This window comes from Salvelinus namaycush, chromosome 1 (genome assembly GCF_016432855.1).
Source record: "Salvelinus namaycush isolate Seneca chromosome 1, SaNama_1.0, whole genome shotgun sequence".
NCBI lineage: Eukaryota > Metazoa > Chordata > Actinopteri > Salmoniformes > Salmonidae > Salvelinus > Salvelinus namaycush.
In genome coordinates, this window is record NC_052307.1 from 67,220,634 (window position 1) to 67,238,645 (window position 18,012).

General features: G+C 42.6%; 1 protein-coding gene across 1 annotated transcript in view; it reads right to left on the bottom strand.

Moving 5' to 3' along the window:
• The window catches only part of LOC120052688 (liprin-beta-2-like), a 32,054-nt gene extending 20,273 nt beyond the window's left edge, over positions 1-11,781 (bottom strand). The window contains exons 1-4 of the mRNA XM_038999745.1: positions 11,718-11,781; positions 10,007-10,257; positions 5,771-5,848; positions 2,207-2,320 (exon numbers count right to left, since the gene is read on the bottom strand). Of these exons, the coding sequence (XP_038855673.1) occupies positions 2,207-2,320; positions 5,771-5,848; positions 10,007-10,257; positions 11,718-11,781 (507 nt within the window). The remainder of the gene's footprint in view (positions 1-2,206; positions 2,321-5,770; positions 5,849-10,006; positions 10,258-11,717) is intronic.
• Between the last annotated feature and the right edge of the window lie 6,231 nt (positions 11,782-18,012).

Sequence of the window (18,012 nt, forward strand, 5' to 3'; positions counted from 1 at the left end):
AAATGGTTAGAGACCACACACACACACACACACACACTCACACACTCACTCACTCACTCACTGACCGTTAGAGACAGTAGTAAAGACACCAAGCCCAAACAGAACTTCTATTCTGGACACTAAAGAAGCTATCGTCTGCTCAGTTCTCTCAAAGTAAACCCTCTGCTGTCAGACGCAGTCCACACAGCTAAATATACACAGCTTCTGTGCACTATTTTTACTGCCCCTCTCAAAGGCAAACACACAAGCACAAAGCATGTAGAGGAGAGCGTAAAAGAGCCCACAGAACCGTGCACAGATCCCATACAACAACAAATAGAAGTACTGTAGAGGCTCAGCACATGCCTTCCTATTTGAATGAGGATTGCTATCAATCAAACATGCTGATTAGGACCTTGCTTGATACACTAATTATGCCTCTTTATCAGAAAACCTGTCCCCTTTGAAAGTACCCATTTCTCTCAACAGCTAATTATGTTGATTTCAGGCAGGTGCAAATTCTCAGAGGCTGCCCAATTCTGATATTTTTTTCACTCTCTTGTTTTTTGACCAGAGCAGCTCTGAAAAAGCGCTGATGTGAAAAGATCTGATTGGTCAAAAGACCAATTAGTGAAAACATATCTGAATTGGGCTGCCTGTGTAAACACAGCCTTAGAAAGGTCCAAAGAAAATATCTGAAGCACTGAGGCAGTCCAACCATGGGCATTTAAAAATGTAGGTTTTTTGAAGCGAAAAGGGTTGGGTTTCTGAGAGGTTTCTGGGAGAGAGCACATGGAAAATATTAGAGCTGTGTCACTAGTAAGAGATTTGCGGCTCAGGTCCAAAGCCTCATAATGACCAAAGCTCATGGAAACAAACCCGGCCCTTCAGAACAACCCTGCTGTACAGAGTTAACCAGGGGTGTATTCATTACGAAAACTGTTTACTGTTTAGGAACCAAATGGAAACAAACAGAGCAAAACAAAAGATTCAATTGGACAAATTCAGGTAGGTCCCTCCCATTTCATTCCTTTTGCTTCTGTTTAATAAACTTTTTGCAACGTAATTGAAGTTTGCAATGACTACCAAATGAAATGCATTGAAGGCATTTGAAGACAGTCTAACACAGTCTGCATAGTATACAGAATGTATTTGGGGGAACTTTGGAGCAGTTGAAAGCCTCTCCTTGGAAGGATGATATACTGTAGCAAAAACAACTTACTATTATGCTAAGTTTGTCCTACCTCAGTTTCCAGTTTGTATGGACTGACAATAGTCCTTTTCATGCATGAAGGCTGAAGATGTTGCTGTCATGAAGTTATCTTAGCTCAGTTGTAAAGAGGATCCTTGATTCTGACTGAGTTTCCATGTCTGCTCTGAGTTTGAACTCCACTGCACCTCACAGGAGTGGAAGACATGGACACCACCTATACTGATGACAGAGCATTCCCTTCGACTAACTCCACCCCTGCTCTCTCTCACTGCTTAATCTCTCAGTGTATTTACTTTCTCGTTGTCCCTTTACACCTTCTCTTCCATTTCTCTCTCATTCTCTGTCCCTTCACTCCCTCTTTCCAACCCTCCCTCCCAGCCTGCGGTGATGTGTCCAACCTCATCTGGGTGGTTAGGGGTGTGACCGACTACGCTCTCTGTCCTGTGCACACCTGCCCAGACAGACCAGCCCTAGAGCAGAGCACCATGACCAAACCTTCCAGAGCAGACGGACGCTCCACTCCAAGAATCAGTCCTGGATGGGAACAGACCACACTAAATATTTGGGTTGCCGCAGAGATCTAGAGCCCGGCTCACTGGAATCCCGGGGAGGAATTTCCTCCTGGGATACTGGACTCTCTAGGAGGCAGTCTACCATGAGACTCAGCATGTCTAGACAGTCTGTGTGACAGAGTGTGTCTAAATCTAAATGTCCCCTACTCACACATGAATTATTTTAAAGTATTCTAGTCATACATAAAGCAAATGTCATGATGTCAGTCTAAGGGAGAAGGCATAATATTTGTGCTGCTGTGATGCAGACTTTCAGAACCCAGTTTGAATAGAAACAGGAACTGTTTGGAAGTGAATAGGAACTGTATGGCAGTGAACCTGATAACCATACAAAACGAGGAAGTTGATATCATACCGAAGCCAGTCTAAACTGAGACTGTGAATAAGGTTAAGGTTCAAAGGTTTGTATGAATGGAAGAGGACCAGTGTGTGAGGTCCTTACCTGCTGCAGCATCTCTTCTGTAGAGTTTAGCTTGTGTTGGTGTTCCTCCAGAGAACTTTCCAGATCACTGATCTTTACACCCTGAGCTTCCACCTGGTCCGTCAGAACGCTCACCTGTGTGTGTGTGTGTGGAATGAAGGAGAAACTCAGTCACACTAGTATGCAGCAATACAACATTTCTGACACCCTCCTTTCAATGTTGTCAACCCCCTTGACCTCTGTTCATGCTTCATTCCCACACTCGCTTTCTCCCTCCCTCCCTTTGCTCCTTCCTTCCCTCCCTCCCTTCTTTCCTGGCTCCACCCTCCACCTGGGAAGTTATCTAACCCCAACATCCACATGCACTTTCTCAAAGTCATTAAAATCACCTCTCTCTGCCTGCCACCCATTTCACAACAAATCAGCTCCTTAATTGATATACCCTTCACATTGTCAGATAACAAATATTTCCAAAGCTGAATGAAGGACTCTTTGTCCTTCATGAGTTTTTCTCAGATCAACTCATCAGGCCGGCTCTGCACTACTCATGATATAGATACAGCTGTTGAGAAAACAAACTACCGAAAGAGCCAATCAGCTACAACAGGCAGGGCTCAACCAGCCAATCAGATGGAGTTTAGTGGAGGAATGTGTTAGTGTGTACATGAGACCTATACACAACAACAAGACATCACATCTGCCAACAAACAGAGGTGTGTTGTAGCCAGCAAGTCTGGACCTGACTGCAGAAAAACCCTTACTCAGCAGCCCTGAGAACTAGTGTACACACACACACACACACACACACACACACACACACACACACACACACACACACACACACACACACACACACACATAAACTTAAGAAGCACTGTCCTTGTTCCTAACCCTTGTTGACACCTGTTCAACAAAACAACACAACAACACTGGATTAAGGAGGTTAGGAAGTGCAGCTCAGTTTCCACCTTATTTTGTGGGTAGTGTGCACACAGCCTGTCTTCTCTTGAGAGCCAGGTCTGCCTACGGCGGCCTTTCTCAATAGCCAAGGCTATGCTCACTGAGTCTGTACATAGTCAAAGCTTTCCTTAAATTTGGGTCAGTCACAGTGGTCAGGTATTCTGCCACTGTGTTCTCTCTGTTTAGGGCCAAATAGCATTCTAGTTTGCTCAGTTTCTTTCCAATGTGTCAGGTAATTTTCTTTTTGTTTTCTCATGATTTGGTTGGGTCTAATTGTGTTGCTGTCCTAGGGGCTCTGTGGGGTCTGTTTGTGTTTGTGAACAGAGCCCCAGGACCAGCATGCTTAGGGGACTCTTCTCCAGGTTCATCTCTCTGTAGGTGATGGCTTTGTTATGGAAGGTTTGGGAATCACTTCCTTTTAGGTGGTTGTAAAATTTAACGTCTCTTTTCTGGATTTTGATAATTAGCAGGTATCGGCCTAATTCTGCTCTGCATGCATTATTTGGTGTTCTACGTTGAACACTGAGGATATTTTTGGATAATTCTGGATGCAGAATTCATCTCTCTCTAAATCTCTCTCTCTACATCTCTCTCTCTCTCTACATCTCTCTCTCTACATCACTCTCTCTCTCTACCACTGCACTTTGTATACCAGGGTTGACTGGCCTTCTCTAGTCACTCGTAGGCTCAGTTACTGGTATACTTTTATTTACAAAGCCATTTTAGGTTTACTACCTTGTTATTTGGGCATTTTTATTGTTCAGAAATGTGGTGGGTACTCTCTTTGTTCGCTGGACTTTATCCTGCTAACTCTTCCAAATGTCCAAACTGAATTTGGTAAAAGGGCTTTTATGTACTCTGCGCCATCGTCTTGGAACACCTTACAAAATACTTTTAAACTGGAAGAACTTGTCCCGATTGGTGTTTTTAAATGACTGATGAAGGATTTTTGAGGCTGATTCCCTGACCTGTCAATGGTTTTAATTTGCTGTTTTTGATTTTGTTATACTCTTGTGAATTCAATGGTTTTTACTAGATTACTTGTAGGTTTTCATGTTGTCTGTCATTTTTGTAATGACTTGGTGCTGACTATCTTGGCCAGGACGCTCTTGAAAAAGAGAGTTTAAATCTCATTGAGCCCTTCCTGGTTAAATAAAGGTTAAATAAAATAAATAAAATAAAATCTTTCTCTCTACATCTCTCTCTATCGATCTCTCTACATCTCCCTCTCTCTCTCTCTCTACATCTTTCTCTCAATTCAATTCAATTCAAGGAGCTTTATTGGCATGGGAAGTGTATGTTAACATTGTCAAAGCAGGTGAAGCATCTATCTCTCTCTCTCTCTACATCTCTCTCTCTCTCTCTGTCTCTCTCTCTCAATTCAATGTGCTTTATTGGCATGACGTAACAATGTACATATTGCCAAAGCTTACTTTGGATATTTACAATATTAAGATAATAATAATCAATATTGTCAACCGTTGAACAATAACAATATAGAGGACATGTGCAGGCTGGTCTGTGCTCACTGAGCCTGTACTTTGTCACGGTTTTGATCAGTAACCAGGGTCAAATAGTTAGCCACAGTGTACTGTCGATTTAGGGCCGGATAGCACTGCTGCATTTCGCGTTGTGCTTGTGTTTCCCATTAAGCAATGTAGTTTTGATTTGACTGTGTTGTAATTTAGTTTATTGTGATTGATTGGATGTTCTGGTCCTGAGGCTTCAGTGTGTTAGTAGAACAGGTTTGTGAATTCAGCAACAGGACCAGCTGGATGAGGAGACTCTTTTCTTTGCTCAGCTCTCTCTCTCTCTCTCTCTCTCTCTCTCTCTCGCTCTCTACATATACATCTCTCTCTCTACATCTCTCTACTTCTATCTCTCTACATCTCTCTACATCTCTCTCTCTCCTCTGCACCTCTCTCTCTACATCTCTCTACATCTCTCTTACATCTATCTCTCTACATCTCTCTACATCTCTCTCTCTCGCTCTACATCTCTCTAAATCTCTCACTCTCTCCAGCTCTCTACATATCGCCACATCTCTCTCTCTCTACAGCTCTACATCTCTACATCTCTCTCTCTCTACAGCTCTACATCTTTACATCTCTCTCTCTCTCTCCCTTTCTTTCTCTCTCTGTCTCTCTCTCTCTTTGTCTCTCTCTCTCTCTCTCTCTCTCTCTCTCTCTCTCTCTCTCTCTCTCTCTCTCTCTCTCTCTCTCTCTCTCTTTGTCTCTCTCTCTCTCTCTCTCTCTCTCGCTCTATTTGTCTCTCTCCCTCCCTCCCTCTGTAATGGCTGTTACATGATAGAGCTACTACTGTTTATATTTTATTGAGGGCACCAGGGGGCCAATGCAGTGTAATGTATCCTCTTGTATATCAGGAGGCTCATATTCAACTCGGGGGATTCAACTTCAGCTAAATTTAAATAATAATTGCTATAGGTGAGGGGTATATAAACATTACTACAACTCCTTTATATGCCAATGTGCCGCGAAACACACATGCCTACAGACACAGATAGCTAAAAATACACAATTCTCTCCCATACAAACACACAAATGCATTATGGCAAATACAAAACATACACATGCATACATTGTTTATGACATAAGGTAATCTTACCTGGAGGACAAGGGACTCTTTGTCTCCCTCTAAGCGTGTCAATCGTTCTTGGTTAGTCTCGCCGTTCACAGGGGACTGCTGGTTTACCTACAGAGGAGCAGTCAGTTACTGGTCAATTTGTGGTCAGTACAAGTACAACTGTGAAGTGAGAGGAGTTACCCACAGTGTCAGCTCTACCTTGAACCAGGGCTCTCTGAAATGAAAGCTCAGACTCTGGAGAGAACAACAAGAACACACACACACACACACACAGCATTGGTATCACATTTCATATAACCTATTGTGGCCGTGGGGTGAGAAGGTCGTGAGTGTGGAATTCTGTAAGAGGTTTATGCTTCTTAAGCTTTCATCAAATGATGATGAATATTTTAGTATTCTAAGAATTTGATATTTGCTTCTCGACCAAGGTTGCAAGACCTCAGGCCTTCCTAAATAATGGCTTAGCCGTTCATGTATGAAACCAAATTAGAAGAAATTGCTGAGAAATCCAGACTTTTTTAAACCACAACCATGGAAAGTTTGTGGCACAGCGACATTGAGGCTGAGCTAGCCAGCTCAAGTGGTTTTAGGTAATTGTGAAATACCATTAAACCTTTAATAGACTATGTAAGAACACTCTGCAGATCTAACTGTTGAAGATTCAGAATCCACAGCATGTGGCCAGAGTTTAACTTCCTTCAAGAGTCATAGGAAAAAGAAGACAAAGTATGCATATAGCCATATATCTTTTGAACAATAGAATATGCAAATGCATTATCTCTTCAGTTATTTCAAGTGCTGCAAATAACAAATATTTGCGCAACATAAACATCCTGTGAACAAGTCCAAATAAGCAAGTCAGTTTGGTAAAAGAGAGAGAAAAAGCCTTCGTATATTATCATCTATCAGGCCATTTTGTGTCCAAGTTAATCCGTGACAACGAGGTCCAGATGGGACAAGCCAGCAAAGAGCTAAAAACGTCTCCCTAATGACAACAAGATGGTGAAGGAGAATTCAGGAATGGGCTGATCGTAACTACATCCAGTCTAGTCCTATCAGGTCTATTTCAGGTGCTTCCTGTACTGTGCCTCTCAGAGGAAGGACAAAGTCTGAAGTGAAAACACATGTTGCCCATCCATTCATCCATTCATCTATTCTCCTCAGGTACTATGACCTCTTGACCTGTCTGGTGTTTACCTTTCACGCAACCCAGTATCTCCCGACACATGTTTCCTGCCCCTAATTGGTGATTGGTCACTGGGACCTTGATTGCTGATTGGCCGCAGGGACCGTGAAACAGGTTAAGCCTGGTGCACAAGCTCACCATACCAGATCTGGTTACCATTCAGTGACACGTTTAAATGTTTTCCTCCTATCCTAGATAACATCCATTTAGCCACAGACTCAGATTAGCCTACACATTCTTCCTTGAAATTCAGTAAATGTTCCTCAACAGATGGATTGACAGATTAGCCATATAGCTAATTGAACTATACGGAAATCAAGTTTTCCTGTTATCGTACCATGTATGAAGGCTATGTAGAAGCTCATCCAATCATAATCACCTGCAGAGTTTTGGGTATAGTTCCCTTAAGGAACAGCACCTCAATCAGTCAATCTGCTTTCTCTGTGAGAGCTTCCCATGTCTGGAACACACTGCCATCAGACACACATAACTGCACCACCTATCCCACCTTCACAAAGAACAAAGACATGGCTAAAGGCCAATCAGACTTGTTAACATAATCCCCAGCTGTGTATTGCCGCTTTCCATGTTGTCTGTAGCGTGTGAGGTGTGGAAACACTTGCTTTTATGAATTTTGTTTTGTTGCTTTTTTTGCTATTGTCCTGCATGCTACGTGTTGCTTGTTCTATGTTGCTCTGCATGTGCTCACTGCTCATTGTTTGTCTGTATTGTAATTGTTTTAAGAACCTGCCCAGGGACTGCGGTTGAAAATTAGTTGGCTGGCTAAAACCGACACTTTTACTGAATCGTTGATTAATGTGCACTGTCCCTGTAAAAATAAACTAAACTTAAATAGGTAAAATATTATATTATTCCTGTAAAGTAAAGTTCAGTAAAGAAACGCAGGGAGAGTTGGGTCACGTGTGGCTCAGTTGGTAGATGCCAGGGTTGGATTCCGATGGGTGACCAGTATGAACAAGAGAAAATAAATAAGGTATTTTTTCTACATTAAATCCATGCTTAATCATGTGGACAAGTATCCTGCCTCTATTGTATTCTGTTTTGGAGCACATGGGGGTCATGCTAGCAGTAACTGAATAAGGTTACTGTGAAACCAAGGTAAATTTAAAGCCATTTTCTCAGTTCCACGCTATGAGCAGTTACTGCCTTTTTGCTTTTTAGGACAGTGTGACGCACAACTTTCCAGCTTACGGTCAAAACAGGTGAGTTTGTACTATCAATGTTTCTAACTGTGTTACAATGAGCAACTCCACAACACAAGTCTTTCTCCATGTGCATCTCCAGTATGCAAGGAATTTCACTGTCTGTGTACAATAACAATAACCAGATTCCTCTTTACAGATGTATAAGCAGGGAAAATGCATGAAAGCGAAACCTCAAAGTCTCTTACCTTTTTCAGCCAGGCAAAATGCTTATAAAAATCTATGTTATACTCCATTCTGTTGGCCCATTGTGGCTTTGACTATTTCCTCCCTCAAACTCTACACTGTAACTTATCCTGGCAAAGAGAGAGAGACAGAGACTGAGAGAGACAGAGAGAGAGAGAGAGAGCAAAAAAGAAAGCGAGAGCACGATAGAAAAGAGATTGATTAATAGAGTAGAGCTCAGAAAGAAAGATACTTTATCACTGTTAATCTCCCTGAATCCTTCTATCTTCTTCCCCTCCTTCCCTCTCTCTTGCTGCAGAGAGACTGTAGTGGGGACCCTATGGGGTGCTGTGTCTGGTTCGGACCCTGGCTGTGCGGTTTGGAGCCCAGACAGAGGCAGGCTGAGAAGTGGCTAGTCTCCCTCTCTTTCTTTTCCTCTCTCTCTCTCTCTCTCTCTCTCTCTCGCACACATGCACAAACACACTCACAAACACACTCTCTCTCTCTCTTGCTTTCCGTCTCTCTCTCTTTTCATCGCTCTCCCTCTCCGTCTCATACACAAACATTATCACTTTGTTTATTTTGTCTGTATTTCTCCCCCCCCTTTCTCTCTCTCTCTCTCTGAAGTACCCCTCGATGTAGCTACTTTTGTGATCTCTCTAAAGGGGCACCGTAGAGAGGGAGCATTCTGCTACACATGCTTGTCACAGATGTGGTACAAACCAGGAAAGGTAGGTAGACAGAGAAGAGGGGGAGGAGGAAGAGAAAGAGGAGATTAAATAGGCAGGAGGGGAGGGATGGAGGGTGGGTGAGGAGGATGAAAGGGAGAATAGGAAGGGGAGGGAGGGGGATAGAGTAGTTGAAGTGGAGTTAGGTGGGGAGAGTATCAGATGTTCCTTTCCTTACCCTGAATGTGCATAGTAAGTATGTGATAAAGTTTATGTGCAAATAAAACCAACATCAAAATGCAAGCAGGAAGGAGTGGATAAGGAGAAGAAAGAGGAGGAAGGGATGGAGGAGGGGAACTAACTGCTCCCAGTCTGAGCAGCAGCTACCTCTGGATCTCATTACCAGTGGCAGATGAGAGACCCCTGCTCTGGCTCCTACTGCTGGGTGGAGAGGGGATGGGAGGGAGCATCCACCCCTGAATAAAGACCACCACAAAACAGACCTTATGCCTTCATGTACCCTATAAATACTGTACATGACCTATAGTTGTTCACCCAGCAATTCTGCTTGGCCTCCTACAGTGCCTTACATTATTTGCAGGTAGAGTTCTCAGAAATCATAGGCTCTCTGTGTGGGAAAGGGGGATACCTAGTCAGTTGTACAACTGAATGTATTTAACTTAAATGTGTCTTCGGCATTTAACCCAACCCCTCTGAATCAGAGAGGCGTGGGGGGCTGCCTTAATCGACATCCATGACACTAGCGCCCGGGAACAGTTGCTGGGGGTTATCTACCTTGCTCAAGCCTCCTTTCAGTTACTGGCCCAATGCTATTAAATGCTAGGCTACCTGCCGCCCTTCTGGCTGTTGGAAGTGAGCTTGATTCAATAGCTGCCGTTACTGCAGAACAGATTTGATCATTGTAGCCATGTATTGTACAATGGAACCCAGAAACAAGGATTCCTGAAAAAAATACACCACACTAGCCAGTTTAGTGTGTGAAGTGAGTTTAGGCTGTGTTGAAGGTACTCACCCCTCCCTTCTCCAGCCATTCTAACAGGGCGTGTGCTGTGTCTATGGGGACCTGTCTCCTCTTGGACTCCTGGTCCACCTGGCCCTCCAGGGCTACCCTGAGATCCTCTACCAGCTGCAGCACCCTGATGTCGGGGGTAATGGCTGAGGTCAGGGCAGGAATGAGGGCAGAGTCCGAACCCTGGGAGGGGTAACCCTGGGCCCCAAACTTCAAGAAGGCCTCGCAGAACCCTCCTGCCAATTAAATGAAATCATTTAGGTTAGAGTTATAGTTAGGGTTAGGGCAAAGATCATAGTGGTGATACAGCCATCAGAGCCTTAACGCTAGCTATCCCAGAGTCTAGCAATCCATTTTGACTTGTTTTGATTTTCTGAAATCGGATTACTATAAACTGTTCGGAGTTGAATATATTGTATGTGACCGCTCCACAAGCAGGCTGTCAGGATTGCTGAGTGAAAGTACTATGTGCTGATGAATGTCTCATGTCAGTTTGAATTTCCAAAGCGAGTCACTGAATACATCAACATACTGTGTGAAATAATTGAAAACATCCAACTGCTACCTAGCCAGACCACTGGAGGGCACACTCCCACTACAATGCTAGCTTCTACAGTGCCTGAAGGCTGTCAGCTTTGAAAGTGTTCTCTATAGAGAAATTGTAAGGACATTGTATGTTGTATTGACCGCCTCTATGAGTAAAGGCAGTGGGTCAAAGTGCTGTGCTCTGATGGTCTTTTAAATATTGTACCAGTCTGCACATATATAGATATTCATGTTCTCATGTCACCTTAGATGCATGCCTATTATGGGAATTGCTAGAATTTTCATTATTAGCATTATGCTAGCCTGTCTGACTATCTCTATCTGATTATCTCTATGGATGATGTCATTGTTTTCTCAGTCTTAGAGCAGTGTGCTGTGGGTCATTAGCACTATGTATCTCTATTATTAGGAACCCCAACAGTCATCAGATATACTGCTGTGGTTGTGACAAACAGTGGTGATTGAAATGTATCACCCCTGTAAGAAAACAGGGAGAGCTGAACAACATGGAGAGAGAGCTAGTTATAGAGCAAGGTGGACAACTACAGACAAGGATGAAGAGAAAATAAATCAAACCTTACTGTTGTATTTGTCTTGCTAGCACCGATCTTACTGACAGCTGCCTTATTGAGGAACGTTTTTACATTCTATGACATGTGGTTTTATGGACCTAGTTGAATGCACTGACTGTAAGTTGCTCTGGATAAGAGTGTCTGCTAAATTACCAAAATGTAAACGTAATAAAAATGATAGTATGAATGGAATAGATCAGGTGGGGGAAGAAGAGAGGCAGCTTAAAAAACTAGCAGAAAGGTTGATATACAGTAGCCTACTGACAAGGACCATCTAATCAAAACCTGCGAGTTTCCCCCAGTAAATCTGCTCTAGATGGAAACAAACTCAATCCCAGTATCTCAAACTTCAAGATCACAAGAGGAACTTTCCTTTCCTCATTTTATGTAAAATCTAAAGTAAACAATTTTTTAGATTATGCTTAGAAAGAACTGAACACAATGTAACATTCCTACTCTAAGTTAATCTATTTAAATCTCAATGAAACCTTCAAGACATTATCAAATACCAGTCTAAAGAGAGCAGTAATTGCAAGCCGGGTTGTCTTTGAGGAGGTCTTAATAAAATGGAAACTTACCAGCGATAATGTTATCCATTTGCTCCAAGGCTGCGTCCAGCATGTGGCTGGCATCTGATGTCATGGCAACGGGCTACTTCATACACTGTTACTCACTGGATCACCTTGCACTAGTAGAAATTGAAATAGAGAGAGGGGGAGGGGGATGCGGGGAGTGAGAGTAGAGCCGGTGAGAGGAGGGTTTGAGAGAGACAGAGAGGGGCAGAAGGAGCAGAATGGAGGGGAGTAAGAGATGGGACAGTTTTCAATCATGAACTAAAATGTAAAACCAGTCAAAGAGATTCTAATCAGCATTCAGATGACTGGAGCTTTAGGGAATACTCGTTACCTCTTAGATCAAAATTACAGCAAAACAACAACAGCTGCCCCAGCCCTTTTTCCCATGTAGATATCCTCCATGGATGTGGCTTTTGGCTTTAAATGTTCCTCTCATTTTGTGGGCGGAGTTCTTGCCATTGTCAGCTGTCCTATCCACTTGGGATGGAATATCAACCGTGGCATTGTTTGTGTTTTTGTGGGCCTCCCGAAAAACTGCATTGCAGTTCTAGCTGTGCCACTAGAGATTCTGGGTTCGAGTCCAGGCTCTGCCGCAGCCGGCCGCAACCGGGAGACCCATGGGGCGGCACACAATTGGCCCAGCGTTGTCCAGGCTAGGGGAGGGTTTGGCCGGCAGGGATGTCCTTGTTCGATTGCGCACTAGTGACTCCTGTGGTGGGCCGGGTGCACATTCACACTGCACACTGTCCTATCACTGCCTGATATAGCAACTGTACCGTCCACAACCGCAGGGCTCTCAAGAGGGTGGTGCAGTCAGCCCAACGCATCCCTGGAGGTACAATGCCTGCCCTTCAGGACATCTACAGCACCCAGTGTCACAGAAAGGCCTAGAAGATCATCAAGGACCTCAGCCACCCGAGCTGAGGTTCACCCTACCATCTAGAAGGTGGAGACAGGTACATCAAAGCTGGAACCAACAGACTGAAAAACAGCTTCTATTTCCAGGCCATCAGACTTTTGAATAGTCACCACTAGCTGGCTTCTGCCCAGTACCCTGCCCTGAACCTTAGTCACTGTTACCACCCAGTACTCTACCCTACACCTTAGAGACTTACACCTTAGAGACTTATATTCTGGACTGACATTGCTCGTTCTAATATTTCTATATTTCTTAATTGTCTTGTGTTTCTTTATGTTGCCCTCAGCCTGAGAATATAGAAGTTATAAAATACTGCCTTACTGGAAACAAGGTTGAATCAGTATAAAGATGGTACTGACCAGCAGGACCCAGTCACAATCATTTCTGTATAGCATCCACAGTTTACCTTATGTCCCTGTCAATCAGACAGTTAGACACAACACAGCATACCATGCTTTTTAGAGCTGTCAGTCTTGACTGCACTAGGGTAGCACAACCAAGGCATTATTTGGAGGACACATAAGACCCTTGTACTGACAGACGGACATACAGTAGGAGGACAGGATGCCAGACAGTTGGATACTGATAACGAATGCAAACATGGACCAGTGGCTGTCATAACAAAGTCCAAGTGAAAACCGTATGGATGCTATAGACAGAATGGAGAGTCATCATCTCTGTCACTACAACCTGTTTTGGACTATTTGCTGTATAATTACACGCACACGTGCACACACACAATCCTACTCACAGGAAAATGTATATACAACTTTAAACCTAATGCACATTGCCACATTGCCTCTGTTCACAGATGTAATCATGTAATCTTATTTGGTCTATAAACAAATAAAATAAAGTTTTATGTGTCACATGCTCCGAATACAACAGGTGTAGACCTTACCGTGGAATGCTGACTTACAAGCCCTTAAACAACAATGAGGTTCAAGAAATAGAGTTAAGAAAATATTTACTAAATAAACTAAAGTCAAAAATAAAATAAAAAGTAACACAATAAAATAACAATAATGAGGCTATATACAGGGGGAATCGATACTGAGTCAATGTGCTGGGGTGCAGGTTAGTCGAGGTAATTTGTACATGTAGGTAAGGGTAACATGACAATGCATAGATATTAAACAGAGAGTAGCAGCAGTGTGGGGGGGGGGGGGGGTACAATGCAAATAACTGGGTGGCCATTTGATTCGTTGTTTAGCAGTCTTACGGTTTGGGGATAGAAACTGTTTTCCTCTACTACAGTGGTTCCCGAACTTTTTATAGTCCCGTACCCCTTCAAACATTCAACCTCCATCTGCGTACCCTCTCTAGCACCAGGATCAGCGCACTCTCAAATGTTGTTTTTGCCATCATTGTAAGCCTGCCACACACACACACTATACGATACATTTATTAAACATAAGAATGAGTGTAAGTTTTTGTCACAACCCGGCTCGTGGGAAGTGCCAAAGAGCTCTTATAGGACCAGGTCACAAATAATAATACAATAATAATCAACAATTTTGGTCTTTATTTTGCCATTTTACAAATACAACTTTATTTGTTATTTGAAAATTGTGAATAACTCACCACAGGTTAATGAGAAGGGTGTTTTTGAAAGGATTCACATAACTTGGCAATGTTGGGTTGTATTGTAGTCTTAGTCTTAAATAATTTTCCACACACAGTCTGTGCCTGTATTTACTTTTCATGCTAGTGAGGGCCGAGAATCCACTCTCACATAGATACATGGTTGCAAAGGGCATCAGTGTCTTAATAACTTCTTATGGCTGCAGGGGCAGTATTGAGTAGCTTGGATGAAAAGGTGCCCAGAGTAAACTGCCTGCTCCTCAGTCCCAGTTGCTAATATATGCATATTATTATTAGTATTGGATAGAAAACACTCTGAAGTTTCTAAAACTGTTTGAATGATGTCTGTGAATATAACATAACTCATATGGCAGGCAAAAACCTGAGAATAAAATCCAACCAGGAAGTGGGAAATCTGAGGTTTGTAGGTTTTCAACTCATCGGCTATCGAATACACAGTGGGATGTGGGTCAGTTTGCACTTCCTACGGCTTCCACTAGATGTCAACTGTCTTTAGAACCTTGTCTGATGCTTCTACTGAGAAGTGGGGCCGAAGGAGAGAGGAATGAGTAAGGTCTGCCATGAGCTGACCATGCTCTGACCATGCGCGTTTACATGAGGGAGCTCTGTTCCATCGCACTTCTGAAGACAATGGAATTCTCCGGTTGGAACATTATTGAAGATTTATGTTAAAAACATCCTAAAGATTGATTCAATACATCGTTTGACATGTTTCTACTGACTGTTACAGAACTTTTTGACATTTTGTCTGCTTTTAGTGAACGCGGTTCGTGACTTTGGATTTGTTTACCAAACGCGCCAACAAAAGTAGCTATTTGGACATAAATGATGGACATTACCGAACAAAACGAACATTTCTTGTGGAAGTGGGAGTCCTGGGAGTGCATTCCGACGAAGATCAGCAAAGGTAAGTGAAGATTTATAATGCTATTTATGACTTTTGTTGACTCCACAATTTGGCGGGTAACTGTAAACTCCTTTTGTGGCTGAACGCTGTTCTCAGATTATTGAATATTGTGCTTTTGCCGTAAAGCTTTTTTGAAATCTGACACAGCGGTTGCATTAAGAACAAGTTTATCTTTAATTCTATGTAAAATATGTATCTTTCATCAAAGTTTATGATGAGTATTCTGTTATTTGATGTGGCTCTGCAATTTCTCCGGATATTTTGGAGGCATTTCTGAACATGGCGCCAATGTAAACTGAGGTTTTTGGATATAAATATGAAGTCCTATGAGTGTCATCTGATGAAGATCATCAAAGGTTAGTGATTAATTTTATCTCTATTTCTGCTTTTTGTGACTCCTGTCTTTGGCTGGAAAAATGGCTGTTGTTTTTCTGTGATTTGGCGGTGACCTAACATAATCGTTTGTGGTGCTTTCACTGTAAAGCCTTTTTGAAATCGGACACTGTGGTGGGATTAACAAGAAGTGTATCTTTAAAATGGTGTGAAATACTTGTATGCTTGAGGAATTTTAATTATGAGATTTCTGTTGTTTGAATTTGGCGCCCTGCACTTTCACTGGCTGTTGTCATATCGATCCCGTTAACGAGATTGCAGCCCTAAGAAGTTTTAACAGCGCGATTTGCCAAGACAGGATACTCTGAGCACAGCTCAATCCAGAAATCTGGCAGTGGCTTCTGATTAAATTCAATTTTCACAGAACCACTTGTTGCAATTTCGATGAGGCTCTCTTGTTCAGATATCGATAAGTGGACTGGAGGCAGGGCATGAAAGGGATAATGAATCGAGTTGTTTGTGTCATCCGTTTCAGGAAAGTACCTGCGTAATTACGCACCCAACTCACTCAGGTGCTTCGCTATTTTTTTAATATTTTTTTTATTTCACCTTTATTTAACCTGGTAGGCTAGTTGAGAACAAGTTCTCATTTACAACTATATATACAGCTATATCACATTTGACATCGTCTGTAAGCTTGAGTTAATTTGCTCACAAAAAATCCTACAATGACGGAAAGACCTGTGTTGTCCTTTTAATGCAGACAGAGAAGAGCTCCAACTTCTTAATCATAGCCTCAATTTTGTTCCGCGCATTGAATATAGTTGCGGAGAGTCCCTGTAATCCTTGATTCAGATCATTCAGGCAAGAAAAACATCACCCACATAGGCCAGTCGTGTGAGAAACTCGTCATCATACAAGTGAAAATTATGATCAGTAAAGAAAACTTTAAGCTCGTCTCTCAATTAAAATAAATTTGTCAATACTTTGCCCCTTGATAACCAGCGCACTTCTGCATGTTGTAAAAGCGTTACATGGTCGCTGCCCATATCATTGCATAGTGCAGAAAATATACGAGAGTTCAGAGGCCTTGCTTTAACAAAGGTAACCATTTTAACTGTAGTGTCCAAAACGTCTTTCAAGCTGTCAGGCATTTCCTTGGCAGCAAGATCTTCTCGGTGGATGCTGCAGTGTACCCAAGTGGCGTAGAGAGCAACTGCTTGCATGCACGTTACCACTCTACTATGTCTCCCTGTCATGGCTTTTGCGCCATCAGTACAGATGAGCAGCAGCTATGTTTGGCTACATACGGACCGTTAGTGGAATTCCCGCGAGAGAGTAACGGTTAATGTGATTGGATGTTAATTATTTGACTAGGCTACCTATATTTGACATTGTGTTGTTCTTTTGCTGAACACAAGATGGTTTAATTTTATTTTTGGCTGTGGAACAAGGCTACTCAGGTGAGAAAAAAACCTTACCCAAATGTACAGCCCCGTTGGAAAATATATTTGAAAATGTGAAAACAAGGTGAACACCCCCCGTGGGATGGTAGAGCTAACGTAGGCTAATGTGATTAGCATGAGGTTGTAAGTAACAATAACATTTCCCAGGACATAGACATATCTGATATGGGCAGGAAACTTAAATTATTGTTAATGTAACTGCACTGTCCAATTTACATTAGCTATTACAGTGAAAGAATACAATGCTATTGTTTGAGGAGAGTGCACAGTTATGAACTTGAAAATGTATTAATAAACCAATTAACCACATTTGAGCAGTCTTGATGCAACGTTATGAACAGAAATGCAATGCAATGGATCAGTCTACATTTTTTGGGCCTTCCTCTGACCTGGTATAGAGGTCCTGGATGGCAGGAAGCTTGGCCCCAGTGATATACAGGGCCTTACGCACTACCCTCTGTAGTGCCTTACGGTCGGGTGCCGAGCAGTTGCCATACCAGAGATGGTGATGCAACCGGTCAGGAAGCTCTCGATGGTGCAGATGTATAACTTTTTGAGGATCTGGGGACCCATGCCAAATCTTTTCAGTCTTCAGAGGGGGAAAAGGTGTTGTCCTGCCCTCTTCACGACTGTCTTGGTGTGTTTGGACCATGATAGTTTGTTGGTGATGTGGACAGCAAGGAACTTGAAACTCTCGACCCGCTCCACTATAGCCTCGTCGATGTGAATAGGGAGCTGTTCCGCCCTCCTTTTCCAGTAGTCCACGATCAGCTCCATTGTCTTGATCCCATTGTGGGAGAGGTTGTTGTTCTGGCACTATACTGTATTTTGTAATAGCATCCCTCACCCTGTTGCAGAGTGAAATCCACTACTGCAGTAGGCTACTATAAACTAAATAAACACATACAGTACCAGTCAAAAGATTGGACATACCTACTCATTCAAGGGTTTTTCTTTATTTTTACTATTTTCTACATTGTAGAATTAGTAGTGCTTTCTTGTAGAAATTCGACCATGAAGACCTAATTCATGGAGTCTACTTTGAACAGTTAATGTTGAGATGAGTCT